This window comes from Ictalurus furcatus, chromosome 7, assembly GCF_023375685.1.
Source record: "Ictalurus furcatus strain D&B chromosome 7, Billie_1.0, whole genome shotgun sequence".
In the NCBI taxonomy this organism is placed as follows: Eukaryota; Metazoa; Chordata; class Actinopteri; order Siluriformes; family Ictaluridae; genus Ictalurus; species Ictalurus furcatus.
In genome coordinates this window covers 31,742,894-31,765,376 of record NC_071261.1, presented here as the reverse complement: position 1 = coordinate 31,765,376, position 22,483 = coordinate 31,742,894, and the positions used below count along the sequence as shown (strand labels likewise).

The 22,483-nt window shown below is 40.0% G+C and overlaps 2 protein-coding genes across 2 annotated transcripts in view; both read left to right on the top strand.

Moving 5' to 3' along the window:
* The first annotated feature begins 1,334 nt into the window (after positions 1-1,334).
* The window catches only part of LOC128610746 (uncharacterized), a 31,640-nt gene continuing 10,491 nt past the window's right edge, over positions 1,335-22,483 (top strand). The window contains exons 1-15 of the mRNA XM_053630163.1: positions 1,335-1,445; positions 4,231-4,266; positions 9,243-9,560; positions 9,852-10,127; positions 10,690-10,950; positions 11,045-11,164; positions 11,604-11,681; positions 11,780-11,833; positions 11,953-12,021; positions 14,873-14,956; positions 15,032-15,087; positions 18,715-18,921; positions 19,593-19,743; positions 19,988-20,232; positions 20,319-20,453. Coding sequence (XP_053486138.1) covers positions 1,415-1,445; positions 4,231-4,266; positions 9,243-9,560; positions 9,852-10,127; positions 10,690-10,950; positions 11,045-11,164; positions 11,604-11,681; positions 11,780-11,833; positions 11,953-12,021; positions 14,873-14,956; positions 15,032-15,087; positions 18,715-18,921; positions 19,593-19,743; positions 19,988-20,232; positions 20,319-20,453 — 2,121 coding nt within the window. The 5' untranslated portion in view covers positions 1,335-1,414. The remainder of the gene's footprint in view (positions 1,446-4,230; positions 4,267-9,242; positions 9,561-9,851; positions 10,128-10,689; positions 10,951-11,044; positions 11,165-11,603; positions 11,682-11,779; positions 11,834-11,952; positions 12,022-14,872; positions 14,957-15,031; positions 15,088-18,714; positions 18,922-19,592; positions 19,744-19,987; positions 20,233-20,318; positions 20,454-22,483) is intronic.
* Positions 18,715-20,901, top strand: LOC128610485 (centrosomal protein of 55 kDa-like). The gene is made up of 6 exons (XM_053629825.1): positions 18,715-18,921; positions 19,444-19,488; positions 19,593-19,743; positions 19,988-20,232; positions 20,319-20,483; positions 20,581-20,901. The coding sequence occupies exons 1-5, from the start codon at positions 18,724-18,726 to the stop codon at positions 20,475-20,477; spliced, it is 798 nt and encodes a 265-aa protein (XP_053485800.1). The 5' UTR covers positions 18,715-18,723; the 3' UTR covers positions 20,478-20,483; positions 20,581-20,901.

Sequence of the window (22,483 nt, the reverse complement as noted above, 5' to 3'; positions counted from 1 at the left end):
TTTTGAGAAAGGGGTGTATAGCTTTCAGAGAAGAAATTCTGGAAAGTACAAAGGTCGATCCTTTTAAATGCATAACGATCGCTTCTGTGTGCATGAAAATCTTTAGAACCAAGTTCCTGCGTAAAGACTCTTTAGCTATTCCGCCACTTGATAATTACATCACCGCTCAGAAATCTTACTCATCACCTTCCATACAATGGCTCGAATACGTTTCTAAAACGCAAAACCTACCCATTCGCCACGCTTTGAACGAAGGTGAAGTCAGGTTTGGTAACTATTACGTAGATGGTTACTGTGAGGATGGGAAAATGTAAGGTTTTTGAGTTTCTTGGATGTTTTTATCACGGTTGTGAAAAGTGTTTTCCCTCAATGACCCCGCATCCTCTTACCAAATCCAATGCTACCTTCGCAGATATCCGTCAGAAATCGATGGAGAGAATTAAGAATTTGCAAGACACTCTCAATTTGCATGTCACTCTGATGTGGGAACGCGAGTGGAATGAAATGAAAAAAAACGACAACCACGTGCTAAACTTTCTAAAAGACTTTGACTTTCCTGAGCGTTTAAACCCGCGAGATGCTCTTTTCGGTGGTCGAACAAACGCGTTACATTTGCATTATGTAGCTCAACCCGGTGAGAGAATCGATTATTTCGATTTTACCTCTCTTTACCCTTGACCTTTTTGACCTAGGCCTAACTCATGAGCGTATCACAATCTATGGGAAAGGAAACAACTTGTGTCTGGAATACATCAGAACCGGATTTAACGTAATTATAAGTGATTATGATGACCCTTTGACCTGTCATTATATTTAATTTTAATGATTATGACCTTTGACCTATACCTGTCACATCCAATTAGTGATTTTCTATGGCTTACATAATATACAAACTATATTATATATATCCAAGATAAAATTAGCTGACCACCGCTGCTGTCATTTGTCCACTTTTGTATGTATGTAACTGTGTGAGTTAAAAACACTGTGATTTACCTAGAAAGAGGAAGGAACTGGCACAGCAAAGTCTATATCTCCTAAAAGAGAAGTTGAAGATCTCTCTCTCGCAATCTCTCTCTCTCTCTCTCTCTCTCTCTCTCTCTCTCTCTCTCTCTCTTTCTGTATCATTTGCTCTGTGAGAACACAGGACCTTGAGAACACTGTCCTCTTTTGTGTCTGGGTGTTAGAGAGAAACAGCAAGTATTTAATATTCAGTATTATTCTGGAAAGAGGAAGGAAGAGCAGATACAGAGTCTGCATGTACTAAAACAGAAGTTAAAGATCGTAGATACACCCATTCTCGTTCTTTCTTTCTTTCCTTGTGGTGCAATCTGACAGCGAGAAAACACAGGAAGTGCTGAGACTTTACCACACACCACTGCTCTGTCAGTCAGTCAGTCGTTAGAGAGACAGGATGGAGTTCAGTCCACTCGCTGTGATGCTCTGTGAGTAAATGTCCTCTTTGTGTCTTCATTAGAGTGAGTGGTGGGGTATAAAGTTGTTCATCTGCAGTCTGAATGTCCTGAGTGATGAGCTTATTGTGTGATTAGGACATTGTGTGTACTTCAGCATGACTGCTCAGGTGGATCAGTGTATCCATATCTGTTATGAGAAGGGTTTAGTTTGATGTGTAACTACTCTCAGTAACTATGATAGTTCAACAGGTAAGAGTACAAGTAGAGCAAGTTTAAAACACAGGGTTTAAATAATCTAATGAGTGTAAACGAGTCTGTATTGTTGGAATCTGTATCTGATCTTCTGTGTCCTGCTGTCATCTGCTGCTCAGTGACAACCTCTCATGATCATTTGATCTGCTAAAAGAAAATGACTGGATGGTGTTTGTACTTTCACCAATGGAAGTCAGGGTTGTGAATAACTGAAATGTCTTTAGCTGCTGTGGTGAGACTCTGGTGGTGTTTCCTGTGCACAGAAAGGTTTAACAAAACCATGTTAGTGTTAACTAGACTTACTGAGAAAATGCCTTATAACCTACATTTCCATTTATGTTTCTATTATCGTCTGTTCTGGGAAACATCTCAATACAGAAAGTTAAATCTAATGCACAATAATACCAAACTGATGCACAGAGTTTATTTTTAACTAGTAATTATTATTTACCGATTAGTTAGTTGAGTTAGAGGCCTGAGAGCAGGGATAGGCTGTTGGTCATTGTGGTGTTGCTTTTCTTTTTAAAGTAACTGGCCCGAGTTCAGCTGTGAAGAAGAGGCAGAGGTGTGAATGTGTGATAACTGACTCGAAACTATGCTGGATAAATATAACTTCACTGCTGTTTCACTTGCTTACTTAAGTGGAACTTATTGTTGGCCAAAATCAGCCATCTTCTTCACATTTAATCATTAAATGAAAATTAAAGCCAGAGTGTGTGTAGTAGAGAGTGTTGGAGACAAAGTGTGTGCAGTAGAGATGGGAGGTGAGGCATGGTGTTTGCCTGAGGCTTTCACTAAACGCCAGGGGCTTCAGTACTGCAATGTAGAATGGGGGTTTCTGGAGGTGTGGTGAAGACACCCCCTTTACAGGTCACGGACAAAGTAGGAGACTGTCAATTCACAGCAAACCAGTTACTACATTTCCCATCCTGCACTGTGGCCGACAAACATGGCCGCCATGGACAAATCCCCAGAACACTCACCTTCATTCTAATCGCACACCTGCATCCAATTCACAGCACAATCACAACCACAGTTTAAAAGGACCTTCCATGCATTCACTCTTTGCGAAGTATACGCTCAGTTGCCTTCAGTCTCTGTTGTTACCAATCCTTGATGCCTTGATCTTGTGTTTGTTTATTCTGGTTTTAACCTTGCTCTTGTTTATGACCTTGTCTCTTTGCTTTGCCTAGTTTGGACTGTTTGCCTGTTCGATTGACCCTTGCCTGCCTATGTACATTGATTTCTGCCTGATCTTTTGGACTATTGTATTAAACTACCTAACCTGCACTTGCTTCCGTCTCAGCCTCCATTACGTTACAGAGACATGCTCATGGAATTACATTAACACTAAATTTCACACTTCAACGGTCTTTACAAATTTACTTGGGTATTGTGGATAATAATGCACATATAAATTGTTATTGTGAGTTACAACTTGATGTTTAATATATTTTATAATAATATAATAATATAAATATTTGTAATGTGATGTTAAATGAAAATTCTAAATGATTAAGGTGCATAATTGTTTAGACTACGTTTATATGTAGATTACAGTACCGCTCGTGAGGAGGAATATCACTTTTAGCTATGGGGCAAACCTTCACACTAGATGTGGACCTGCAAACATGCATGTGTAACAGTTCTTCCTTTACATCTCATACATTTATGGGTATGATTTTCCTGGAGATAATAAAATAATTGAAATGAACACTATCACATCTCTGAACACTGCATTAAGACCCTCTTTTCATTATGGTTGACTGGGCCATTCCGAAACTTTATCTTCTTCTTCTGAAGGGGCGGCTGTGGCTCAGGTGGTAGAGCGGGTTGATCTCTAATTGTAGGGTTGGTGGTTTGATTCGTGGCCCACGTGACTCCACATGCCGAAGTGTCCTTGTGCAAAACACTGGACCCCAAGTTGCTCCCAATGGTAGGCTAGCATCTTGCATGGCAGCTCTGCAGCCATTGGTGTGTGTGAATGGGTGAATGAGACAGTGTAAAGCACTTTGTAGAACAAAAAAAGGTTAAAAAGCACTACATAAGTTCAGACCATTTACCATTTATGAATGCAAGACCATTCTGAAGCCATTTCTTTGTTGACTTGGATTTTGGTTGTGTTGGAAGGTGAATATTTTTGTTCATCTTCAGCTGTACAACAGAGGCCTGCAGTTTTTGCTAAATAAATTGGTATTTGGAGCTATCCATGATTCCCTCATGATTCCCTCTTCTCCTTTCATCAATTTTGGAGGGACGTCCTGTTCTTGGTAACGTCACTGTAGTGCCCCATTTTCTCCACTTCTGGTTTTCACATTGTTCCATGGTATATGTAATGTTTTGGAAGTTCTTTTGAAGATTAATATTTTTCAACAGTGAGCCCATACATTTGTTGTAAGCTCTTTGCAGACCATGGCATTTACTTTAGTCTTTTTAGACTTTAATTATAAATGAGAGTGCAGTATATTGTGTTCCTTACAGATGAGATCAGTTTGTTGAATATATTCTGCTTTCAATCATACGTTAAATCTTTTCCATGTTCTCTGTTTCTGTTCTGTTTCAGTGCTGATTTCACTTACACCAGTGCCACATGCTCAAGGTGATTATATATAGTTATATTCTACATTTATTTGTTTATTTATGTGTACATGTCTGGTTTGAATTGGAGCTCAGAAGCTTGTGTTTGCACATTACTATGCAGAGTTTGTCAACTTGTTTCATCTGAGTTAACTCAGTTATTTTCTCCACATTAAATTACTGATTCAGTTAACTTTCCTGATGTGCATTTTGCCGTTAGTGCGGTTGCTTTAACCTGGTGGTTCCTTTAAGATTTTTGTGTTTATGATGATGTCGAAGGTCACATGACAATGCCAACATGACAGATGTAGTATGTTTGGGATCGTAGTCATATAGTGCGTCCAAAATTGCACACTTATGCACTATTCTGTGCCATTTTGTAATATAAATAGTGTGATTAGTGTGTTCACACTGGAAAAACCCCAAAAAACAAAGTGCACTTTAACTTCCCGGATGACTCACTCATTCAACCGAAAAAACAAATCGTGTGTTCCAAATAACATACAATTCACTATACACTTATACTATACACTATACACTCTGCCATCTAGTGTATGAATTTTAGAAGGGTAGTATGGTCTCAAATGGCACATTTTCAGTATTGTACTAACTGGAAGTATATGCTGTTTCCCGGTCAACGGCAAATTACGTCAAATGCACGTAATGCGATGGCGCTAACATTAGCGAAATAGCCAAACAGATTACAAAAATGAATTGGTACACTTTACTGTTTAAGGAAAGCTGCGACTGTTGAGTGCATGAAGTGTCCATCATTCCACACTTCGTTTTTTCAGTTGAATGAGCGCATCATCCGGGAACTTACAGTGCACTTTGACCTGCTCCCAAATGAAACCCTGAACTCTGCAGACATGATCATATGAGTTTAATGTCACATGATGATAGTGTGCCATTCAGATGTGGATTCATGTTCAGTGCTACTTCAAATAAATATTACCACAATTTAGAAAAAATACTTTAATAAGCTGCTGTCCTACTGTACCATACAGTGACTTATTGTTTGCTCTTGGTTAACGATCTAGTGAAATCGACTTATTTATTAATATAGGCCTAATATCAAGATTCATTTCATAATATTAACATTAGAAAAATAAAATACATTATTATTATTATTATTATTATTATTATTATTATTATTATTATTATTATTATAGTAGTAGTAGTAGTTGTAGTAGTAGTGGTCTATTTTTGGGGGTAAAATGATGAGATGTGGATTCATGTTAGTGCTAAAAAATAAAGTTTCAGTCCTGATTGAGGAGATGTACAGCTGAGTGGTGCAGCTCTCCTACACTGCACCCAGATGATGTCCCCTCACTAGCTAACACGCTGTCTTGATTGTTTTATATTCTTTGTCACACTGTTCTTCTATTTTCTGTTTGCCTGTTTAACAAATATGACTTGATATCTGTTCAATAGCATTTATGTTTCAATATAGTGTTTTTTTCTAGTAACTGGTGTTAAAAATTGGTCTAACCATCAATGAGCTGGTGTGTTATGATGTGGCATGTTGTAGGCTGGGTGTGGAGGTCCGCTCTGGGCCAGAAAGTCCAGGGCCACGTTTTGGTCCCAGTTCACCCTGATTATTGTTATTAATGCTAAATAACATATGCTGAAAATTTAAGTATCGATGTTAAAACACTGAAATGAGGGCTCCATTCCTACATTTTGCCTAGGGCCCCCAAATCACTAAATCCGCCCCTGCCTTCTGAAGTCATACATTAGACGGCAGAGTGTATAGTGAGTAATATAGTGCATAATATAGTATCGAATTCAGAATATAGTATATACTATACTATCACAGTAGGCGATTTCGGACAAAGCACTAGTTTGGGGCTGATAACACCATCGCTGTTCGTCTACAGTGCCAGTGCATACACAAACACTCACAGCTCTGGTGGTTGCAATGTGGCTTTTCCTTCCTGGAGAACTGCGCCGCTTCATAATAACATGAGCTCTCATAATAAAAGTCTCTGAGTAAGGGTCAGTGAACAGCGCTCTTACATCCTCTTTACTCCATACTAATGCTCCTTTTGCACATAAAGTGAGAGGTACATCAGGATTTTCCACTTCTTTCATCATAGATTTAAAATCAGAAGGACTGTTAATAAATATATTACATAACTATTCATTTCTTTTCTTATTCTAAAACACATCTTGAAATATATCATTTTACAAAGTATTCATCTGTGGCTGGTGAGATGTTAAAGTAAAGCAGTTGAGTGTGTTTCTCAATTCAATTCAATTCAATTTTATTTGTATAGACATTGTCTCAAAGCAGCTTTACAGAAATATCAACATGGTATACAGATATTAAAGGTGTGAATTTATCCCAACTGAGCAAGCCAGTTGGGTAAATAATCCCAACTGAGTGGCGACGGTGGCAAGGAAAAACTCCCTAAGATGTTTTAAGAGGAAGAAACCTTGAGAGGAACCCGACTCAGAAGGGAACCCATCCTCATCTGGGTAACAACACATAGTGTGAAAAAGTTCATTATGGATTTATATGAAGTCTGTATGGCCTTAGGAGCAGCCGTAGTCCCAGCAGTCTGGAATTAGAGAAGATTTGAGCTCCATCCAGAGGCAGAAAGGATCTGGATCTCTAGTATCTCCATAAATTCATGTGGGGCTCGGCAGAAGGAGAGAGGGAGAAAAAAGATTATTATGACTGCGAAGTAGTAGAACAGAATCTAGTCAGGGTAGGCTTGAGTAAACAAATACGTTTTAATCCTAGACTTAAACACGGAGACTGTGTCTGAGTCCCGAACACTAATAGGAAGACTGTTCCATAACTGTGGGGCTCTATAAGAGAAAGCTCTTCCCCCTGCTGTAGCCTTCACTATTCAAGGTACCGTCAAATAGCCTGCATCTTTTGATCTAAGTAGGCGTGGCGGATCATATAAAACCAAAAGGTTGCTTAGATATTGTGGCGCAAGACCGTTTAGTGCTTTATAGGCTAATAAAAGTATTTTATAGTTAATGCGAGATTTTACTGGGAGCCAATGCAGTATTGATAATATCGGTGTGATGTGGTTGTATCTTCTGGTTCTAGTTAGGACTCTAGCAGCTGCATTCTGGACTAACTGGAGCTTATTTATATTCCTACTGGAACATCCAGACAGTAAGGCATTACAGTAATCTAATCTAGAGGTGACAAATGCATGAACTAGTATTTCCGCATCATGTAGTGACAATATGTTTCTTATTTTAGAAATATTTCTGAGATGAAAGAAAGCTATCCTAGTAATATTACCTACATGAGCATCAAATGATAGGCTGGAGTCAATAATCACTCCAAGGTCTTTAACTGCTGCACATGATGAAACAGAAAGACCATCCAGAGTAACCATGTGATCAGAAAGATTACTTCTAGCTACACGTGGGCCTAATAAAAGTATTTCTGTTTTATCAGAATTAAGTAGAAGGAAGTTAGTTAACATCCAACGTCTAATGTCCTTTACACAATCCTCAACTTTACTAAGCTTCTGTCTGTCCTCTGGCTTCGCTGAAACATACAGCTGTGTATCATCAGCATAACAGTGGAAGCTAATTCCATGTTTACGAATAATTTGACCTAGGGGTAGCATATATAAAGTAAAGAGCAGTGGGCCTAAAACAGAACCTTGTGGAACTCCAAAAGTAACTTCAGTACGCATGGAGAAATCACCATTTACATCTACGAACTGATAACGATCGGTCAGATAAGACCTGAGCCAGGAGAGGACTGTTCCCTTAATACCAACAACATTTTCTAATATATCAAGGAGAATAGTATGATCTATAGTATCAAAAGCTGCACTAAGGTCGAGTAACACAAGCAGTGAGACACAACCCTGATCAGAGGTCAGTAGAAGGTCATTTACTACTTTAACTAACGCTGTCTCTGCGCTATGATGAGGTCTAAATCCTGACTGATACATTTCATGAATGTTATTCCTATCTAAGTACGAGCATAACTGCTTTGCTACAACCTTTTCTAAAATCTTAGAGATGAAGGGGAGATTTGATATTGGTCTATAGCTGGACAATTGAGACGGGTCAAGATCAGGTTTTTTAATCAAGGGTTTAATAACTGCTAATTTAAGTGATTTAGGTACATAGCCAGTGCTTAGGGAAGAATTGATTATATTTAGAAGTGGTTCAATTACTCCTGGACAAATCTGTTTAAACAAACATGTAGGTACGGGATCTAGTATGCAAGTTGATGAATTGGCTGAAGAGATTAATGAAGCTAGTTCGGTCTCTCTAAGCGGAGCAAAACACTCTAAACATTGATCTGATATTGCTACATTATCATGTAATGGGTTTGTTACAGTACTGTCCGGTTTTAATTTAATGGCCTGTATTTCACGTCTAATATTTTCAACCTTATCAATGAAAAATGTCATGAAATCTTCACTGCTATGTAGTGATTGAGTGTTTCTCTCTGTAGTGGTTTTATTCCTAGTTAATTTTGCTACTGTGTTGAAAAGGAATCTAGAATTGTTTTTGTTGTCTCCCATTAAGGTGGAGAAATAGATTTTTCTAGCATCGCCAAGAGATTTCCTATATTTCAGTAGGCTCTCCTTCCATGCTGTTTGAAATATCACCAGTTTGGTTTGACGTTTACGTTACATTTACGTTCTAATTGTCGAGTTGTCTGTTTTAAGGTTCGCGTTTGGTCGTTATACCAGGGTGCTAATTTTTTTTCTCTAATCTCTCAGTGACAGATTCACTCATACGTGACATACAGACCATTGGGTACAGGTGATCCTACTTATTAATCAAAAAATAAACCATGCAGTGATGAGGACACGAAGAATGAACACATTCCTAATGCCTCGTCTAATGACTCAGTGTAATTAGTTTTATATTAATATTTAGTATTGTTACTATTCTGTACTCTTTAGATGATATTTTAGTCATAGCAGGATTGTTGTGTATAAAGTAAATGTGCAGATACTGCAATATATATATTATATGTTTATATATTTGTGTGTACAGAGAGATCACAGCCAGTACTGAGTGTATCTCCACAGAGCTGGCTGACTGAAGGAGACTCAGTGACTCTAAGCTGTGAGATTACAGACTCCTCTACAGGCTGGAAATTCAGCTGGTACAGAGATGTTCCATACAGAGACAATGATGGCCGTATCAGGTATAGAGTGGTGCCCCTCTCAGACAGCAGCAGAGGATCTGGAGGCTCCTACACTCTCAGTCCTGCTGTTCTTAATCACACAGGAGTGTATATGTGCAGAGGAGAGAGGGAAGAACGACACTTTTCCACAGAGTACAGCCTTCGACAGCCACTATGGATCACTGGTGTGTTGCAGTATTGAATATAGATGCTTAAATAAAATATATAAATGTACACAGCATTGATTTTAAATTTGGAGACTCACAGCTGTGATAATGTTTGGTGTAAAAATCTTCATGTTCACCCTCCTGAGTGAGGAATGTTTAAGGCAGTTGAATAGCCCTAAGCACTGGTAGAGGATTATTCTCCTTCAAATAGCACTGTTTAATTAAACGAGGTGTAAATGTGTTCAGTGTAAGTTATGTCATGAAAACACAATCATAATAACACGTGAATTATAATGTTCTGTGTTTAAGGTGAATCTCCTCCAGTCTCTCTGATCATCAATCCCAGCAGAGCTCAACACTTTATTATAGACTCTCTCTCACTGAGCTGTGAGGACCAGAGTAACTCCACTGGATGGAGAGTGATTCGATACACACACAGTGAGAGAGGGTCAGATTGTTCATGGCGGGGATCAGTTACAGGATCTACATGTAATATCAGCTTCCTCTACACATTCTACACTGGAGTTCACTGGTGTGAGTCTGAATCTGGAGAAAACAGTAATCCTGTCAACATCACAGTGCATGGTGAGTCTTCATGTAGTGTGTTTATTGTTAAAGGAAAAGGGGAATGTTTCATTACAGAATATTCAGAACTCTGAGTTTCCAACTGGGAGAACTGTTCAACAAGACACACTGAACTGGTTTATCTCAGTAATGTTTTGAAAGTTCTGAATGTTTTGTCATTTTAATATTACCTGAAGACAGCAACAGAACGGCACAGTGGAGTTTCTCTCATGAGCTGAATCCGCTACGGTAGAGCAGGTAAAACACTGAATGAGGCTGTAATGTGACTCTACACAACTCTAGTTTTACACTCCTAAAGAGTTTTCATCCAGTTCAACACCACAAACACAATAACACTAATGAGTTTCACACTGAAATCAAGTAGTGTTGATCAGAGTTTGTTCAAATAACTGCAGTCTCTGTAACTTTCAGTCAGTATTGGCTTTACACTATAATACATATCAATTAGTTATTGTATTACACACCATAAACTAAGGATATTTATGTAATTAGTCACTGTTTATATAAAGAAATATTCATGTTGTAATCCATTTTGCTGTACATGTGATTTTCTGTGTTCTAGATGTTGGTGTGATCCTGGAGAGTCCTGTCCATCCTGTGACTGAGGGACATCCTCTGACTCTACGCTGTTTATATCGCTACACAAAGTCCTCAAACCTCCGAGCTGATTTCTATAAAGATGGATCAGTTCTCCAGACACAGACTACAGGAGAAATGATCATCTATAACGTCTCAAAGTCAGATGAAGGTTTCTACCACTGTAAACACCCAGAGAGAGGAGTGTCACCGAAAAGCTGGGTCTCAGTCAGATGTGTGAAACCTTGTGAGAATTTATTTTTATTTATTTGTATCTTAAATGACAGCGTTTAGATGTACACTGTTTAAATGCTTAAATTCTGGTCTCTTTCTTTCCTCAGTCTCGGGTTCTAGATCCAGTGCTGGAACAGTAGGAGTGGCTGTGGGACTGAGTTTGGCCTTCTTCTTCATTATTTTATTAATCTTAATGATCCTGCTGTGGTTCTGCAAAATAAAGAAAGGTCTGATAACTGCTTTATCTAAGTAATATAGAATATAATACTTACTTAGAGTATATAGCATAGAGTATAATACTGATTTATATGGAAATATTAACTTGATGAAAGAAGGGCTTGTTTAGAATATTGGACACATTTAAATTAATATGGTCAGAGTCCAGATTATAGTGTACAGAATTAAACAATGTTAATAAAATGTAGATTGCACAACAAAAAATTACTTTCCAGTATTAACTATGGAAATCCCTGTCAAATGACACTGTTATTAGCATTATATCCATAGTTAGTATTTGTAACTATTCCTCACTGTTTATTTGGGGTTTTTTTATATATAATTCCCCTACAGGGCTGTACAGTGTACTGTATTCAGCGCTGTGTAAAATAAAGTGTTTCCTACAATATTTACACCCTGGTCAGATGTAGAATCTGTCTCCCTCTATAGGAAATCAGACATCAGAGCAGAATCAGAGCCGGTCAGGAGCTGAAGACTCTCAGTCAGGACACACACCACTTCAGGCTGGTCAGACACTCTGTCAATCACTGTTTATTTCTACATTTCTTCATAAAACAACTTTTTTTTTTTTTGCATTTTTCTGAGAATTTTTCTTCTGTTTTCAGAAGGAAATGCTAATATCTATACCACTGTGGATCAGGCAGATACGAGTGGAACAGGTAGCTTTATTTCAAACACTTCCTGTTGCAGTAGGAGACATAACTGTAGATGAATATTGTACAGTAAAGTACAGCAGTGTCTTGTAGTGATTAACACACTGCACTGTGTTCAAGTGAAGCTGTAGCTGAGAGCAGAGAAGACACTTACGCGGAGGTCACGGAGAAAAATAAGGCAAAGGGGTACAATGGTAGAGTATTTTTAATGATGAGACATTTCACATAAATCTACAAGTGGAACAGTGTCCACTATATACAGTCATCTATTACACTGACAATCACTGTCCTGAACAGATGCTACAGTGCATACTGAAAGATAAAGGAATTATTATTACTATAGACCACTTTAAGGACGTAAACAATAATAAACGAGTTACAGTGCTACTGCACATGTCTGGTCCTGAAGCATTTCCATTCTGCTATTTTTAAATCCCAGACGAGTCAAAACAAAATGACTAGCGCATACTTTTTAGGTCTAGCTAAATCTGAATTGTTGAGGTATTTACAAAAACTGAAAATAAATGATGAAGTGGCATTACCCAGGGAGAGAACTTTTCACACAGAACATTAAACGTTTACATGAAGATACTTATCCAGACACGTACCATTAGCTGGTTGAGAGCCAGTGCGTCTACACGAGAGATGCAGTAAAAGCCTATCGCAGTCTGGGTGCTTACAATTACTTCCTTGGTGGAAAAGTTGGGAACATTTGTTTGTACAATTTGGATGACATTTGTCTGTGGTACAGTAAGCCTCCTTTGACCATAAAGTAAGAGGAGGGGAGCCTCTGGTTCGGGCTCTGGTCGATCCCTTCGATCTGGCGCACCTGGGCCCAGCAATACTTCAGGCGGCTGTTCTCTTTCTGCTCTTGGCCAAAGTTCCCCTGCCGGTTTACCTGCTGGAATACAGACGAGAGAGGGTTAGAAGGTGTGTGCAGCTTACCTTCTGTCCCGGCGTCCACCTCGCCTCGGGCCAGGTAGGCCTGTTGCACTCGTGCTTCCTTTCGCTCGCTGCGGCGGTTTTGGCCGATCCAGCGTGGGGAGGACACGTCCTGCCGGCCAGGTTTTCTGGGTCTTCTTCAGTGTCACATGGTCTGGTTCGGTCGGGCTGGGCTCGTCCCGGGGCGCCCCGTAGTCCGGGTGGCCTTGCTGGTGCTGTCCCTCTTTGCCGAGTGCCAGGGTGGTCAGGGTGTGTTCCAGGGCAGTCAATAGTTCCCTGGGGGCTCGCATCCCCACGGCCTGGTGTTCTGTGGGTGGCAAGGTCCTCAGGAACTGGTCCACAGCCACCCTCTCTACAACCTCAGAGGCAGAGTGCATGTCAGGCTGGAGCCACCTCTTGGTGAGGCGCAGGAGGGTGTCCATCTGTCCACGTGGCTTGGCTCCCGGCCTGTAGCACCACCGGTGGAACTCTGCCGCTGCCTGGAGCGGGTTTCGCCCACACTATGCCAGGACCTCCCTCTTTACCTCTCCATAGTCAGCTGCTTCCTCCACAGAGAGGGAGTAATAGGCCGTGCGCGCCTCCCCGGAAAGCAGCGGGCCGAGGATGCGTGGCCACTCATCGCGGTCCCACTCTTCTCGAGGTAGGCCTCGATGTCGTCTTCGGGGTTTAGAGGGGGAAGCAGGCGTCGGACCTCACAGCCAGGATCAGGGGAGGTGCATAGCAGCTGCAGGAGTCGCTGTCCTCAGGGCCGCTAGCTCTTGTGTCACCGCTTGTAGGCTGTAGGCGAGCTGTTGTGCCACCATTTGCTGCTGGATACTAGCCTCCAGAAGGTGCTGCAGCATCAGATCCATGTTTATGAACAATCCCCAATGGAGGAGAGGGAGAATGGGGGGGGACGCTTATTTTTTTTTTTTTTTTTTTTTTTTAGACGGGTGGGTCTGTGCTCATGCCCGCATCCTCCACCAGTGTAGGGATTTTAGCCAGCGGTGGGCGGAGCACAGACACGCAGGAGGCTGTTTCAATGTTATGGGGGATTTATTTAAGACAATCGGTGAACGGGGGTGTGTGTGTGTGGGTTGAAGGGCGATTGGGCGGTGAGGGTCTCAGCCGTTGGGTTGAAGGGCGATTGGGCGGTGAGGGTCTCAGCCGTTGGCGGTTACAGCCAAAGGGGCGGGGCGGAGCCGTCACTCGCGTCGGAGTCACCTGAAACCCAAAAAAACACACAACAGCGATTAGCAGACAGGCACGCGTTGGCAAAACTGCATAAACCACGCCAGAGATTCGCGCACATGCTCGGAGATACTTCTCTCTTTCTACGAGTGGAATATCGCCCTTTTATACTCCCCCCTCGCTTGCTGGATGGTGGAATTCTTCCACACGGTGCACCATTCACGAACCGTGGGTGTGTCGGCGGCCCCGCCCCGCCGCCACGTGCTCTCTGGATGTCCAAAACATTTGGTGGCGCTGAAGCGGAACTGTGTCTTCTGCGCCACTGCGGCAGTCGCGTGAGGAGCGACCTTCGTTTCCTGTGCGCCGGCTACCGGCCTGGCGCCACAATATGAAAACAATGACGGAGCCACTACGCTGGCTCAAATTATGCTGCATCATATTTAAATAATGCATGAAAAGAAATACAAACAACTCAGTGGCGCAAATGTTGTTTATTTACTAGAGCTGAAGTGTGTTCTACATATCCTAGAATTGCTAATCAGTATACAGCTTCTCGCTTCACTGCTGGAATCCAGGTGTGTTTTGTTGTTCGGAAATCTAAACACTTTAATTTAATAAGTAGGTTATATCTGGGCCTGAGGGAGCATCCAACCACCGAGCAACATGGTCCTAGTTTTAATACTGACATTTTTAATGGCAAGATACAATATCGCAATCTCACTGTGCATAAAGCACCTGCCGTTGTTTTGAATGTGCTCGACAACTAACCAGAAACGTCCAAGGAACAAAGACGCCACTTCCTTAAACCGACAAATAGCCACTGAAATGTTTCTATAAAAACTGAGACTTCAACAGCACTGTGGTGTAAGTGATGCTGTAATGAATGATGTATTATAAGGCTGGTGATCTGTGATGGTTTTGTTCTCTCTGCAGATGTTGATGCTGAACCCAGTGGTGGTGATGTGACTTATAGTGAACTTGTAATAAAACCACAGAAAAAATCTATGAGAATAAAAGGTAGAGAAAACCGTTATTTAATGTGTTTAGATGGATTTTTCTAGAGATTAATACAAGATCTCTTGCTCCAATTAGAAAAAGCCAGTGTTGGTGCTGATACTGTATACTCAGAGCTGAAGCTGAACACCAAGGTAAGACTGATGACACCAGCTTGTTATGAAGCTTAAAAGACCAACCGAACACCATGAAGTAAGAAATATGTATTAGGTAGGATTTGGGCTCTAGCAGTTGTAAGGTAAACTACAAAAACATTGAAAAGGTTGGGTTTACTCCTTGTACACAAAGCCCCACCTCCCAGAATCTTAGTCTGGTAGCTAGCTAGAGAACTTTCCATCGTCTTCTAATAGTTTGTTATAATAATTTATGAATATTCAAAGAACTGACACCAAATAACTTGATGATTTGTTGGAGCAAAGAAAGTTAGTACTAGAGAACCAGACATTAGTCAGAAGAGAGCCTGAGCTGTAATTCTAGTATTATAATTGAGCAAAGGGGAGTGGTTTAATGTGGAGCCAGATGGGTAATGCCTGATGTTGCACACCTGAACCTGGCTTCCTGACCTGTATTTATGTGATCTCTTTTTCTCTATGCAAACTCAGACTTCACTGGACTGAACTCAACCATGTGGACATCCGATCTGCTCATGGGCAAGTGTGGCTGGACTAAAGCTGGGGACCGTTTTGATCAAAGTGGTGGAAGAGGATGACACCACTTCAGTCCACAGCAGTGAAAAGAAATGTTTGCCAGATTCAGTAATACACCTGTGCAAACAGAAAGAGTAAATTAGATACTTAAAAATTAAATACACAGGGCTACAGATTTCACGCTGTGGTTTGGATGATCTAGTAGACACCTTATGAAGTCCTATGATGTATAGCGCACATTACAATGGTTGCACAATTGCTTGTTGTTTTTTTGCTACAAATTGCTTATTTAATTTAGTTATGCATTTACACATTCCAGCTTTTGAGAAATTGTTCATTATAAATTTTACTCACATTTTTACATTAGATTATTTACATTACTATTCCTGTACCATGTGTCCTTTTTAACGTTGTTGTATGTTTCAACTTATACAGTAATTAAACTCATTTAACCAGTCACTCATGTCACAGGTTTAACGGTTGTTTTCTGCATACAGTCTGTAAAATGAACTGAAAATATGAAATTTAGTTTATCAGAAGGTAAATTAATGTGTTATGACTCACACTATGTTCCTAAATTCTGTCATAATTGACCAGCTCAAGTTTTCTCATGCCTACTTGTGTGTTATATTGTGGCACATTAATGTTACCATCACTAAAAAACATAAATAAATATAAAAAAAACAACCTAAACTTCAACCGTGCTCAAAAATTTTTGTAATTCGGCGCACAAGTGCTCCTAAAAGAAATTGTTAGCGTAGAGCCCTGCTACGATACTGATGAAAATAGTATCTGAATGTTGCTATAGCGTTGGTCACAGGGGCGAGTTCATAAGGTAACATGGGTCTTTGTAAATTTGTTGATATGCCTGTGTGGGAGGAACGACTTCAGTAAGGTTGTAGTTCTCGCTTTTAAATGTATGTCTTTTTCTCCGTTATCTTGAAATGATTTTTTTCAAGGCATTTGATACCATTTGATATTTTAAGGCATTTGATGCCATTTGATTTGATACATAAGGCATTTGATATTTTAGAAATCGTTGGCTCTGGTCCCATGTTTCGTAGTGTAACATCCATGTTCTACAATGATGTTTTCAGTAGTGTTTCCCTGAACCTGGGTCTATCACCCAGAATTCAGATTAAATGAGGAATCCACCAAGGATGCCCAATTTCACCATTACTGTTTAACCTAGCAGTTCAATTAATGTATTTCTTCATAAAAAATAAAAACTGAGGATAATATAGGTATTGATATTCTTGGCAGGACTTTCTCTAGAAGATGAAATAGAGGGTATTCCAGTAAAAGAGGAGGTTAAGTACCCAGGGGTTATGATTACCAAGAACTGTGCTAATACAGAACACTCAAACTTCAAATCTAAAATTGAAGGGATGAAAAAATCCTTAAATCATTGCTTATCTACTTATCTATTTTGGGCAGAATCCTCTTGACTAAAACTGAGGGAATATACAAACTTATATATTTATCTCACACGTTGAACATGGTCCCAAAAGTAGCTCAGTCTGTGAATTCAACATAAAATTGATCATCTATGAGCTTTATTTCAATTGAACACAAATTAGCTTCCTTTGTTGAGCACCATTTGTAAAAATCATTTTTAAAAAAATCTCTTTATAAATAAATAAATTTCTTATATCACTGACTCCCTTCCACAGAGACAGCAATACACTATGACAGCAGTACACTATGTCTGCAGTACACTATGAGAGCAGTACACTATGTCTGCAGTACACTATGAGAGTAGTACACTATGAGAGCAGTACACTATGAGAGCAGTACACTATGTCTGCAGTACACTATGAGAACAGTACACTATGAGAGTAGTACACTATGAGAGCAGTACACTATGAGAGCAGTACACTATGTCTGCAGTACACTATGAGAGCAGTACACTATGTCTGCAGTACACTATGAGAGCAGTACACTATGTCTGCAGTACACTATGAGAGCAGTACACTATGAGAGCAGTACACTATGAGAGCAATACACTATGAGCGCAGTACACTATGAGAGCAGTACACTATGTCTGCAGTACACTATGAGAGCAGTACACTATGAGAGCAGTACACTATGAGAGCAGTACACTATGTCTGCAGTACACTATGAGAGCAGTACACTATGAGAGCAGTACACTATGAGAGCAGTACACTATGTCTGCATGACATCGTGACATCATGACATCATGAAATTCTAAATTCTTGATGACGTCTACCGGTCAGTGGTGAGGCTACATCAGTCTTTCAGTCTCCACGACAAAGAACAAACCTCCTTCACATCAACACAGACTTCTCCAGAAAATCTGAAAGACTCGTGCAGTCCAGCCAGGAGACGCCAAATTGTAGTGGACATTTTACAACACTCGCAGACTCGTCCTCTGAAGGTAAAACGGTTTATTACAGAAAGATGGTTAATGCAGGAGAGAATAAAGCAGGAGAGAATAATGAGAGCGCTCTGAAGCCCTTGTACTAAACCACTACTATAGCTATGAAACGCAGAACATGACACACTTCGCGCGGTGGAGATAAACTTCTGTAGTTTTTCCCGTGTGCTTGTTGTTATTGTTCGTCTTCTTCTTCTTCACCACTTGTGGACGGACTAAAACACTTGCGCGTATTTGCTGCCCCCTTCAGGTCCGGAAGAATTGCAACCTCGGTGCCTCCATTGGAACGGTATCAACGCTGTGTGTGTCATTAACTCATTAAAAATGGTCCCTTTTAGCAAGTTACTGTGGTATGAGGGGAATTAAACACTTCCGGTGTGCTGTAATTAAAAAATAATGCACTTTATCTTGTTTTATTCCTTACCTAATCAATACCCTAAATGTATTTCTGGTAGAAAATTATGTAATAAAAAAAATTAAGCTACCTTTTAACTCATAAGGTCTTTTAATAACACCACATAAACAACATTTAATCAAGGTGCATACAAATAAAAATACTTATACTAATTAATACTGTTAATTAATATCATGTTTAATTACGTTTAGTATACTTCTATCTGTCTGCTGCTGTAATAGGTGAATTTCCCTCCAGGATCATTAAATCTATCTAACTCATAAATAAATAAATTAATGCTTGGTATACACTTGTTTTCCAGGGAACAATCATGGGATTTAAAGGAGCCATGAAAACGTTTTCAAAGAAACTAGGATTTAAAAGCAGTGGCTCAAAGGCTGTAGAAGCTGAACTTGAGAAATTAAAGAAGGAAAATGCCCAGCTGAGGATGACCTTGGAGGACATGTCGAAACAAAATGGAAGGCTTTATCCTGCATGTCCTGAGTCAGATGAAGCCAAGATGCTGGAGGTGAGTCTGTTTTTGTCTGTAGAATTCAGACTATGAACGATGCACCCCTTACAGGTCGAGGAACACAACTGTTTTGAAGCACAAGGTTTTGACTTCAAGTTTCAAAGCTCTGAATCACTTAACTATTGTGTTCCATGCTTGGAGGAGTCACTTTGCATATTTTTTTTTCTCCAAATGAATAAATAAATATCAGCAATAATATGAAAAGTGAATAGTTTTTCTTCATAGTGGTAAAACGTGAAGAAACTGAACAGCTGCAAATAACTGATCGTTCTGCTAATACGGTTTTCCTCTGGAGGCTAGCCCGCTGTCTAGATAGATTTAATTTGTATTGAATAATTCTGAATGAGTGAGATTTTATGGAGAGGGTGGCTTTTCATGGTGGATGAGACGATTATAAAGTTGCAAGTACATTAAGATTGTACATCAGATTTGAGTATTCATCAACACCATGGTATAAAAATGTTTTAATATGTGGTTGTAGTTCTAGGTGAAGAATCACATACTTGATGTATTTAATAGGTTCCTTCAGGTGAGATCGCCATTCTCAAGGAGCAACTGCGAGATGTGAGTCGACAGACAGCATGACACTCAGATTTTCTTTTCCGTTGCTGCTCAGCATAGTTGAACTCATCACCTGACGACATGTGTTTTATTTCCCCCTGTGCTAGGCTCAGGAAAAAAATCAGAAATGGAAAGTTTATGACCATGAGAGAGAGTCCTGTATGCAGTGGAATCTGGCCAGACGTATAGAGCTCGAGCAGCAGTTAAACCAAGCCCAGCGAACACTAGAACAACAGCACGAAGAGACCAAATCAGAAGGTAGGGTCTCACCGAAAAATCAGTAGGAAGTGATGTCACGAGTGAATTCACTTCTTTTACATGCAACGAGAAACTCTGCAACAAATGTTTTTAAAGGTCCACTTCACATCTGCTCTTTTTCTACTATAATGGCAAATTTCATCTGTTATCTAAGGTTATCTAAGGTTACTGGGTGCTTCAAGATTCTCTTAACTTGATGAAAGGTAATATTCAGAGGTCTGTCTTTCTGACTACCGTGATCCAGGTCAGTCACCTGCCTCCATGCAGCAGGAGAAGCAGCTGCAGAAGAGCCAGAGGGAGATGGAGGAGGAACGCAAAAGAGCGAGCCGCCTACAGGTCGAGTTGGTGGAGCTGAAAGCCAAGTATGAAGAGAAGAGCCGTGAGGTGGTGCGAGTCCAGGAGGAGCTGCAAGTGGAGCGTAGAAGTTGGCGACAAACTTTAGCTTTACGGCATGAAGATCAGAAAAGAATGGCTGTTTTAGAGCAACAGGTACAAGATTTTGCTTCAGTGAACCTTTATATTACCAGATAGATGATGGAACGATTCTCTAAAGCATTTCCAACTTTATCTGGCAGATCCAATTGTCTGCTAGAGACTTTGAGAACGAGAAACAGGACCGACAAAGTCTACAGCACCTGCTCCACAAAGTGCTGAAGGAGCTTCGCAAGGCTAGAGACCAAATCACACGCTTGGAGTCGGCGGAAATCCACGTTCACCAAAGTATCACTTTTTAAAAAAAGGTAAAGTTGATTTTATAAGTAAATCAAAAAGTAATTCAGTCAATCCAAATCAGTGAACTTTATTTATTGATTGATTTATTTTAATAACAATATACAGAAACTGCAGCGAGAAACTCGGTTCTCTGAGCCAAGCTCATGCACCAGGCTGGATTTGGATAAGACGACCAATCAGGACCGTATCCTGAACCCCACATCTCCATTAAAGAGCTCCAACACATTGGATGAGCGCTTTCTGGACTGTCCCATCTGCAGGGCCTCATACCCTGTCAGCCAGCACAGAAAGCTCCTTGAACACATTGACTACTGCTTTAATTAAGGGATTAGGGCTTGATATTGCTTATATTTTCCATTTTTCCTCTTTTTTATGTCTTTTTATATTTTTGTATTGCAAATAAAATTTCCACTGTTTTTTCATTTAGTTCTGGATTAATCAATGGTGTGCTTGATCGGCTTTTGAGTATTTGCAAAGATACTGCCTTTCCATTAATGTGGAGCATATTTAAAGTACATTTTAACTTCTGTTCGTTCTGGTTGGGTAACTGTAATGTGCCCAAGGGGCAAGTTTTCTTCCCTAGAATCACCTCAAAGGTGTTGAAGTGGCACAGGATAGACTCACTTTCAGTAATCTGTCCTGATGCTGGAAATCAGATCTGTCTTGAATTAGGCTGCATGTGTGTAAATCCTTGTATTAGACCGATTTAATGAAAACAAAGCAAACCATCCAAAATCACTGAGCAAACTCGTGGTCAAAAAACCGGCAAAAGACAGACAGTCAGCAAACAGGACAAACTAGGTCAGGCCATAAACACATGAACTATGGACAGAAACAGGATCAAACGAGGAATGACACACAAAGTGAAAACACGGCTTGGTAACGTCAGAACACATGGTAAGCTGAGCTTATACTTTGCAAAGAATGAATGAATAAAGGTCTCTTTTAAAGGGTGCTTGTTTGGTGATTCATTTGGGGTGAATTCTCCCATCTTGTGCCCAGTGTTACATTTCATACAGTTGATTGAGACCCTGACTAGGATAAAGCAGTAAATAAAGATCAATGAACGATGAATGATCAACGTTTTAGTGACTGTAAGGTCTTTCCTCTAAATTCCACTGCAGTGGAAAAACATAATGCTGAGGATGAGAAGAAGCTTTTAGTTACAGTAGTACTGTGTAGTGCATGAATCCTAAGTGCACACCAAACAGCTTTCAAAATGACTTCTGTACCAATCACATTATAGTTCTTTTCTTTTATATCCATTTTATGTTACAGTAGTGCAGACAGAACAAATGGCACTTAATCAAAAGGATATTGTTAGTACAACACCGCCACTAATATGCTAGTGTGCTGACAATTTCTCCATTCGAGATGATCCAGAGTAACTATGTAATCAGAAATCTTACTTCTAGCTACACGTGGTCCTAATACAAGTACTCCTGTCTGGTCCGAATTAAGTAAAAGGAAGTTAATAAGCATCCAACGTCGAGTGTCTTTTACACATTCCTCAACTTTATTAAGCTGCTGTGTGTTTTCTGGCTTTGCTGAAACATACAGCTGTGTGTCACCAGCATAACAATGGAAGCTAATTCCATGTTTATGAATAATTTGACCTAGAGGTAGGATATATAAAGTAAAAAGCAGTGGGCCTAAAACAGAACCTTGTGGAACACCAAATATAACCCTGCTATGCTTGGAGAAGTTGCCATTTATATCTACAAACTGATAGCAATTGGTCAAATAAGGGCTGTTCCCTTAATGCCAACAACATTTTCTAGTCTATCAAAGAGAATAGTATGATCTATAGTATCAAAAGCTGCACTAAGGTGAACTAACACAAACAAAGAGACACAACCCTGATCAGAGGTCAGTAGTAGGTCATTTACTACTTTAACTAACGCTGTCTCTGTGCTATGATGAGGCCTAAATCCTGACTGATACATTTCATGAATGTTATTCCTATGTAAGAACATAGTACTTTGCATTGCCAAAGTTCCTGAAATGT

Excerpts from the sequence above, each read along its gene's own strand:
- LOC128610485 (XM_053629825.1), top strand. The coding sequence starts at position 18,724 with ATGGGATTTAAAGGAGCCATGAAAACGTTTTCAAAGAAACTAGGATTT. Across the intron at positions 18,922-19,443 it reads ATGAAGCCAAGATGCTGGAG|GTTCCTTCAGGTGAGATCGC; the intron begins GTGAGTCTGTTT and ends TGTATTTAATAG. Across the intron at positions 19,489-19,592 it reads TCAAGGAGCAACTGCGAGAT|GCTCAGGAAAAAAATCAGAA; the intron begins GTGAGTCGACAG and ends CCCCTGTGCTAG.